Source organism: Phoca vitulina, unplaced genomic scaffold (genome assembly GCF_004348235.1).
Source record: "Phoca vitulina isolate PV1807 unplaced genomic scaffold, GSC_HSeal_1.0 scaffold20, whole genome shotgun sequence".
Classification (NCBI taxonomy): domain Eukaryota; kingdom Metazoa; phylum Chordata; class Mammalia; order Carnivora; family Phocidae; genus Phoca; species Phoca vitulina.
In genome coordinates, this window is record NW_022589723.1 from 11,738,933 (window position 1) to 11,747,940 (window position 9,008).

A 9,008-nucleotide genomic window follows, 5' to 3' on the forward strand; every position below is an offset into this window, starting at 1 on the left:
TTGAATTCAGGCTATTCCATTTACTAGGTGTTTGACTCTAGGAAAGGTGCTCAGTCTTCCTATGCCTCAGTTTCCTCACCAGGTTTGTTGTGAGATTTACTGAGATATACATGTAAAATGCCTGGCATATTGTAAGAACTCAAAGTATATTAGCTAGAATTTCTTTTCTTTGGTCTCCAGAGAATGAGAGGCTCTTCTTTTTCAAGTCCACCCATTCTACCCATAGTCTTTGAAAGCTTCCTCTCCCAATGCCCTCAGGGTTTTGATCCATCAACTGTTTCCCTTATTCCCTCATTTTTAACCCATCTCTCTTCTGGAGACTTTGTTCCAGTCTATAAATCTCCTTAGGCCCCTATGCTTAGGCATAAAAATGAAAAAAATCTCCTCCAATCCTGAATTTCTAACTTGGCATATTTTTTCTTCCTTCCTCATATAAACTTCTCAAAAGTAGAATACATTTGCTACCTCTTCTCCCCATCAATCCTCAATTACCTTTAGTGTAGTGTCCACCCAAAGCACCGTACTGAAATAGTTCTTGCTAGAGTCACCAAATGGATCCTAACTGCCAAATCCAACATACATTTTCAGATATACCTTATCAGACCCACACTTCTGTGTCTCACAATGTTACCTTCTTGTTAATTCTCCTCCCCATAGACTTCCATCTTCATACTCTCCTAGTCTTCTTTGCTGAATGTTCCTTTACAATCTTTTATAAGACTTCTTCCCGTTCTAACTCCATTAAATAGCATTTACAAACTACCTAGTGGAAAATTTATAAACTTCTGTGTCAGATAGATCTGATTCAAACTCTAGGACTACCTCTTAGCAGTTATTGTGACCTTAGTGGGGCGCCTGGGTGGCACAGTTGGTTAAAGCGTCAGACTCTTGGTTTCAGCTCAGGTCATGATCTCAGGGTCATGATCTCAGGGTCCTGAGATGGAGCCACGTATCAGGCTCCGTGCTCAGCACAGAGTCTACTTAAGACTCTCTCTCCCTCTCCCCCTCCCTCCTCCCCACCCTCTAAAATAAATAAACATTTTTAAAAAAATTATTGGGACACCTGGGTGGCTCAATCATTTCAGAATCTGACTTCAGCTCAGGTCATGATCTCAGGGTCCTGGGGTCAGGGTCCTGGGGTCAAGCCCCGTGTCGGGCTCCACGCCCAGCAGGAACTCTGCTTGTCCCTCTCCCTCTGCCCCCCCCCCCACCCCAGCTCATGCTATCTCTCTCAAATAAATAAAATCTTAAAAAAAAAATTATTATGACCTTAGGTATATAACTGGGAAAGCTCTCTTTGTGTCTGGAAATAAGAATATCTACTTTAGAGTGCTATCATGAAAACTAAATTCAGATGTAGATTCATTTTGGGTTCTCCCCCCCCCCCTTACCTCCATATTCTAACTGGTCCCAAGGTTCTCTCTATTCTACTATTTACCTCTCAGATTCATCCCCTCATCTCCATCCCCACTACTAATGACCCTACTTCTTGGTTAAACAAAGACTGAGTTTTCCAGGCAGGAGAACAGGAAATGGGCAAGGCAAGGTAAGGAAAAATGCACAAAGGCACAATGCTTTTTTTTTTGTTTTTTTTGTTTTAAGATTTTATTTATTTGACAGAGACACAGTGAGAGAGGGAACACAAGCAGGGGGAGTGGGAGAGGGAGGGGGAGAAGCAGGTTCCGTGGAGCAGGGAGCCCAATGCGGGGCTCGATCCCAGTACCCTGGGATCGTGACCTGAGCCGAAGGCAGACGCTTAACGACTGAGCCACCCAGGCGCCCGAGGCACAATGTTTTTAAACACTCAACTGATCGTTTTAAAAAAACAAACCTGGGGCACCTGGGTGGCTCAGTTGAGCGTCTGCCTTTGGTTTGGGTCGTGATCTCCCAGGGTCCTGGGATCAAGTCCTACATTGGGATCCGTGCTCCACGGGGAGCCTGCTTCTCCCTCTGCCTCCCTCTCTCTAGCTCTGTCTTTCATGAATGAATGAATGAATGAATGAATGAATAAATAAATAATAAAAAACCAAATCTGATATTAGTCCCTTACCTAAAATTCTTCAGTGTCTCGGCTTCATGTAAAAGGCCTTTCTGAATCTGGATCCTACTTTGCAGCCTCCTTTGTACCTTGTCTGCATTTTAGTCATACTAATCAATGTGCAATTAATTAATGTGAGAAACAGTCAACATAAGCCTACAATGTGAATCCATAATCCTACATTGTCTACCCTCTTCTGAACTGTTTCTGAATATGGAAACCAATTACTTTAGAGATACGGGTTTAACACAGAGAAACAAACAGCACCAAAGATTATAAAATGAAGCTCTTCAGTAACGAGACGGTGACTAGCCGAAAGCAAAGAATTAAATCTATGAGAATAAGACTTAAGAGACACATTTATAATTATACAGGTATTAATCACTGTAACTAGAAGATAACTAATACGTCTGAGATGATCCGCAGCTACTAATTACCCAAGATTAACATAAAATAAAACTTACTTTCCAGACTAAACTGCAAAGACTCTTCACTCGTCTCAGTCTCAGGACTGACCAGTTTCATTCTTAGACATAATTTATCATCCATTTCTGGGGCAGCCCCAGGATCTCCTTTTTCATTCCCAAGTATGGGATCGTTGCTCTCCACCATGCTTTCAGACATGACATCACTGGTTGCTATTGTGCTTTCTGGATAGTTGCTAATACCTGAAAGAAGGGAGGCAGGAGGAAGAAAGAAAGAACACTAAAATACAAACATGAAAAACTGCAATTCAAGGTCATCAATTTGCCTGTTTGGCTCCACAGCTCTGCAGGACTGCAGGGGGTTCCTAGGATAAATCCTGCCACAGTATCAACAACTACGCACTAGTTTTGACACCTGGTCTTAAGAGGAGCAACAGGATTCAGTTCCACTTCTGCATCTGGACAAAGGATGCTGCATGAGCCCTCAGCCAGCCCACATCTGCCAGCATCAGGCATAGGTAGCAGGAGACTCCAGACGGCATGATTGTTACCTCCCAGCACTGACTAGAGAAAACAAATAGATTAATGCAGAAGACTACTGGCTGCTTCAGGGAAGGAGGATCTAAGTTTTCCTGCCCTGTCAAGCAGCAGACTGATAGCCAGGGTACTGAATAAATAGTACTTCTACCCTACCCTATTTCCTGACCCTTCCTTATAAAAATAGCTCTATTATCATTGCTTAGCACTCAGACTCTACTGCCTTGCAAGTAATAGAATAAAATCCTATAAATATTCTCTTTCTTCCTTCCTTCCACCCTTTCTTTCTTCTCATCACCGCTCAAAATCTTCTGGGAGTTAAACTCATGGAATCAGACACCACAAACTTATTCTTCCTAAGACAAAAACCAACCTTCTCAGGCAGGCCCAACTCCTCAGATCTAAAAGAATCACTTGCATAAAGAATGGTATCTCAAAAATTCTGCTTTCAATACCATTATATTTTAGTCACTCACCAATAGGAGTACTGTGTCTCTTGGGTTCCAATTTTAGGTGACCAATAAGAGGTGGAGTTGCACCCGTCAATGGTGGGATAATTTCACCTTCTTTAGGCAAAGTGAAATGAAATGGAGTTTCTGGAGGGGGTAAAAAAAAAAGATGAACAAAAAGGAAACCAAAATGGAAGTACAGGAAAAAAAAAAAAAAGTAAAAGTAAAAAGAACTACAAGAAATATTTCAATTATTCTTCTCCTGTGCTCCCCAAATCGGGCTCATTCCCAACGCCCCTCACCAGGCCTCCCAGATAATTTCCTACTATTCTCTGCTCCAGTTACAGCCATCAACAACAGGACTGACAGACACAAAGCATACAACCAGAAAACAGACAAACTGAGGAGGCCCAAAGTGTAGAGGCCCTGAGGAACAGGAGATGAGAAGTAACATGTACTGACCACTGTGGGCCATGATAGTAATACTCATATCTAAACGTCTGCACAGTGGTAAATCTCACATACATGAGCATTCCCAGTATATACATTTTGGTGAGTCATCAATAAATTAATATAAACATAAAACATTTGTCAAGATATAAAACTTCACTTTTTAACTAGGCCTTGGTTCCAAATTTTTACTAATCAGAATTAGTAAACTGCCAAAATCACACTTTCTGTTTTTTTAATTGTTTACCTCTTTTAATAAAATGACTAAGTTTGGGAGAAAAAAAAGAACTGTGCCAGACTGCTCCTATTAAAACCTAACATCTGAAAATTTGTACTTACTTTCCTTTGATGGCTCAAAATACCTACAATCTGCCATACCTAGTCACTTTGCAAACATTTTGCAAACATTTTGCCTAATGTGTATCCTAATACCACCAAGCAATTCTCCAATTCTCAGCAGACTGAATGGGTGTCTTTCAATTCTGACACTATCTACCTGGAGACAGCATCAGATCCCACAAATTAAAAGCTCAGTCCTGGGGCACCTGGTTGGCTCAGTCATTAAGCGTCTGCCTTAGGCTCGGGTCATGATCCCAGGGTCCTGGGATCAAGCCCCGCATCAGGCTCCCTGCTCAGTGGGAAGCCTGCTTCTCCCTTTCCCACTCCGCCTGCTTGTGCTCCCTCTCTCGCTGTGTCTCTGTCAAATAAATAAATAAAATCTTTAAAAAAAAAGCTCAGTCACACAATCGCAAAGCCAGGTTGTTACCTGTGTTTCTGACCAACTGGCTATACCCTGAAGATCCTACGACCTCCTCCCTCAGGTATGATTAACTTACAAGAGCTGCTCACAGTACTCAGAGAAACACGTATTACTTACATTTACCAATTATAAAGGACACAGATGAACAGCCAGATGAAGCGGTACAGAGGGTGAAGTCCACAGGGGTTCTGATAGCAGGAGCTTCTGTCCCCATGCAACTGGGATGAGATACCTACCCTCCTGGCACATTACAAGGAGGAACCTTATTAAATCCTGTTCAAGAGTTTTTATTGAGCTTTAATCTCCAGCCCTTCCTTCCAGGAGGAAGGTGGATAGGACTGCAAATTTCAATCCCCTGTCACTAGGTCTTCCTGGTGTACAGTCCTGTCCTGAGGCTATGTAGGGATTCCACCTCATTAGCATAATCTCAGAAGTGTTTGAAAGGGTTTGTTATGAATAACAAAAGAGGGGCACCTGGGTGCCTCAGTCAGTTAAGCGGCTGCCTTCCGCTCAGGTCCTGATCCCAGAGTCCTGGGATCTAGCCCTGCATCCGGCTCCAGCCCCGCATCCGGATCCCTGCTCATTGGAGAGCCTGCTTCTCCCTCTCCCTCTGCCTGCCTTTGGCTCAGGTCACGATCCCAGGGTCCAGGGATCAAGCCCCACATTAGCTCCCTGCTCAGCGCGGAATCTGCTTCTCCCTCTCTTCCCTGCTCATGCTCTCTCTCGCTATCTCTGTCACTCTGTCTCTAATAAATAAACAAAATCTTAAAAAAAAAAAAAAAGATATTCCTATCACTTAGAAAATTACAAGGATTTTTGGAGCTCTGTGCAAGGAACTGGATGAAGACCAAGTATATTTCTCATAATACCATATTTTTCTCTTTTCATCTTTTTCCATTCCACTTCTATTCTTTATTATCTTTTATATGAAGCACTTTGATACTTTTGTCTTCAAAGTCACAAAACAACAACAAAAAACATCTCTTACATCTACATGTGAGAGAAAATGAATTAGTAACCTGAAGGGATGAAAAGAGAAAATGAAAAAACTTTAGAAATAAAGGATGAGGGGCGCCTGGGTGGCTCAGTGGGTTAAGCGGCTGCCTTCGGCTCAGGTCATGATCCCAGGGTCCTGGGATCGAGCCCCACATCGGGCTCCCTGCTCAGCGGGGAGCCTGCTTCTCCCTCTCCCTCTGTCTGCCACTCTGCCTACTTGAGCTCTCTATTTCTCTGTCAAATAAATAAAAATCTTTTAAAAAAATAAAAAAGAAATAAAGGATGAAAAGTATATTATGCTCAGCTAAAGGAACTGCAAAGAGTGTGAGTGAAGAATCATAGAATCACCCTTTTTTTTTTAAAGATTCATTTATTTGAGAGAGAGAGAGAGAGGAAGAGCAAGGGGAGGTAGAGAGGGCGAGAAGAATCGCTAAGCAGACTCTCTGTGGGGCAGCAGAGCCTGAGAACATGACCTGAGCCAAAATCAAGAGACGGAAACGTAACCAACTAAGCTACCCAGGCACCCCTCAGAATCACATCTTATGGCAAAGAATTCCACCACAGTAACAGAAAAAAGAGAAAGGGGTCAAGTAAATAAGGATTCATTCTTTAAAAAAAAAAAAGGATTCATTCTCTGGCAATTCCCTAAAAAGCAAGTCCTTTAGGTTAATAAAGAAGAACTTAGAATAGATATAGAAACTAAAGAATAAAAAAACATCTCACGAAGCATCAAACATTCCAAAGATGTATTTTACAGAATTTTGGTTCCTGGAACAATCACCTGCACTGCACTGCTCTCTTGACAAGAACCATCCCTCATATTATGATTGACCATGCAGACTTCTGAAAGTCTACATGAAATGTTTAAGTCCATCCTTCTATGTCATACCATAATATGCAAATTTAACATCCAAACATTAATTACTGAACATTTCCCTGTAACAGGGTTTCCTTTGCATAGCACAAGATAAAATTTATGAAAAATTATTTTAGCACCACTGACCCAGCTGCATTCCTACAGCCTAATGGAAAAATGAGTCTAATTTTATAGGCAACACTGCCACTATTTATCTGGGCCTTCAATGACTCATTCCTGGATTATTACAACAGCCTATCAATTACATTCTCTGCCTGAAGTCTCTCCCTTTCCCCAACCCCCAATTCTTTCAGCACAAAACCAAAGCAACATTCCTATAAAATATTACTTTGAACATGTTAGCCCCTTGTCAAAATGCCAAAGTTTCCACTAGAAGATAAATTCCTAACTCTTTAGTCAGCATTCAATTAACTAGAAGCAGCCTTTATTTTTAGTCTTTAATTATTCATATTCAGAAAGCCTCTATTCAATGTCCTCCAAATGCTTTCCCACTTCTCTGCTTTTGTTCAACTCATCTGAAAGACACTACTAATCTAGTCAAGTTATCACCATCCCACAAAATAATATTTTAGACTTTAATACTGGAATTTTCCACATACTTAATTATTTCTCTAACATTTAGCACACCTATTGTTTAAATTATCAAGTCCCTTCTTGCTATCCCAGATTATCATGGGCTATCCTACTGTATGCGAGCATATCAACCTATGAAGAAAGACAGCAATGAACAAAAGGAGATTTAATATCAATCATCAAACCAGCTGAGTGGGGTGTTTGCCCTTATTAGTAAGGATTTTAGAGAATTCATTAGTTCAAAGCAATTTTTAAAACCCTTAATGTCAGGAAGGTCTCCCTGACTTCTAACTTTGTTACATCTATAGCCCATTTAATCTTCTTTTGTGCTCAAAAGAACTGGTGGTCACTTCTTACAACTCATTAAAAGCCATCTAATTAAAAATATAAGAATTTCTATACTGGGAGACATCATGCATAAACAGCATACCCTAAGAGTCTGCCTGTGACATTAACGGCTAATTAGAATGATACTCCATAAAGTAAGCCAATAAAGGTTAGAGCTGGAATACAAAACATACCTAGCTTCCCTGACCATTATTAACCTATCATAGACTACCACTTGTGGATTTAATTATAGACTTGCTGAACTTGTCACAATCTTTCACATAATCAACCTATCAAAAGTATATTCTGTATTGAAGAAGGCTGGGTTTCCAAGTACCATCTTTCTAAATTTCCTTTTTCAAAGTTCAAGAGGTCCTTAAGGGGCACCTGGATGGCTCAGTCAGTTAAGTGCCAGCCTTTGGCTCAGGTCATGATCTCAAGAGTCCTGGGATCAAGCCCAGAGTTGGGCTCCCTGCTTAGGAAGGAGTCTGCTTCTCCCTCTCCCTCTGCCTCTGCCCCTCCCTCCTGCTCATGCTCTCTCTCTCTCTCAAATAAATAAATCTTAAAAACAAAAAAAAGAGGCCTCCTTAAACAGATGTCTGAAGAGATCTCCAAGTTATCTATAAATACAGGCACTTAACAGTGATTGTCTCCTTTTCTCTCCCAAATCCCTCTCTTCTCTTTCCTGTTTGAACTTTCACAATTAAGCATGTATCTTTTTTTAAATCAATAAAGCTATTAACAAAAAACAAAAGTACCCTTCTAACTTCAGTATACAGAAATCTAATTAAACAAACCTGGGACTCAACCAGTTCATACCTTTCATTCTGTCTTTCCAGACTAAAGAACCATTAACTTTTTAGGTTACTCTCATTTAAATTAGTCTCTCTTAACCTTTAGCAACTAAACAACTGTATTTTAAGTACAGAATAATTTTTTCTCTTTTCTAGCAATGCTCTTCTGAATGATTTACTCTAGAGGTAAATCCAACAACTGTCTTTACTATTTTTAGTTGTTTGCTCAAAAACTAAAATCTTGAAGCAGAAAATAACTTACTAGTATTTTCAACAATCTAGGTAAATATTAAAGTAAGTTTTACTAAGGCAACGTCTACTATAAAAACTGTCCCTGCCAATTAATAGTGTAAGCAAGAATTCATGGAGAATACTATTAACATGATAGAACTAATATCCCAATGTTAGAAGCTTCTTTTGCATACAGTTGCTAAGATAATTAAAAAAATCCTCCTAAGTAACCATACTAAAACAATCTATAGGTCCTAATACTTTCTTAGCTTAGGTCAACAATAGTATTTAGATGTAACACAATTACAAAAATATTCAACAATACAAAATATCAGATTATTCAGACAGTTGCCATAATATGTCAGATTCTACTACATTACACAGTTGTACAGAGTAAAAAGCAGAGACTTCAGAATCAGGAGATGTAGGTTCTAGTCCCACCTCAATTATTAACTAGCCATGGCTTTAGAAAGAAGAAACTGAACCCATAACCCCTAACTTCTTTTTCAGCTATAACATCTTCTTGTTCTGAAAAGCGGAAAAAAAAAAAA

At 40.2% G+C, this 9,008-nt stretch overlaps 1 protein-coding gene across 4 annotated transcripts in view; it reads right to left on the reverse strand.

Moving 5' to 3' along the window:
• Positions 1 to 9,008, reverse strand: part of TP53BP1 (tumor protein p53 binding protein 1) — a 95,103-nt gene that overhangs the window by 30,941 nt on the left and 55,154 nt on the right. For all 4 annotated transcript variants that reach the window (XM_032417249.1, XM_032417250.1, XM_032417248.1 and 1 more), the window contains 2 exons: positions 3,477 to 3,596; positions 2,503 to 2,706 (listed from right to left, as the gene is read on the reverse strand). In XM_032417249.1, the coding sequence (XP_032273140.1) occupies positions 2,503 to 2,706; positions 3,477 to 3,596 (324 nt within the window). The remainder of the gene's footprint in view (positions 1 to 2,502; positions 2,707 to 3,476; positions 3,597 to 9,008) is intronic.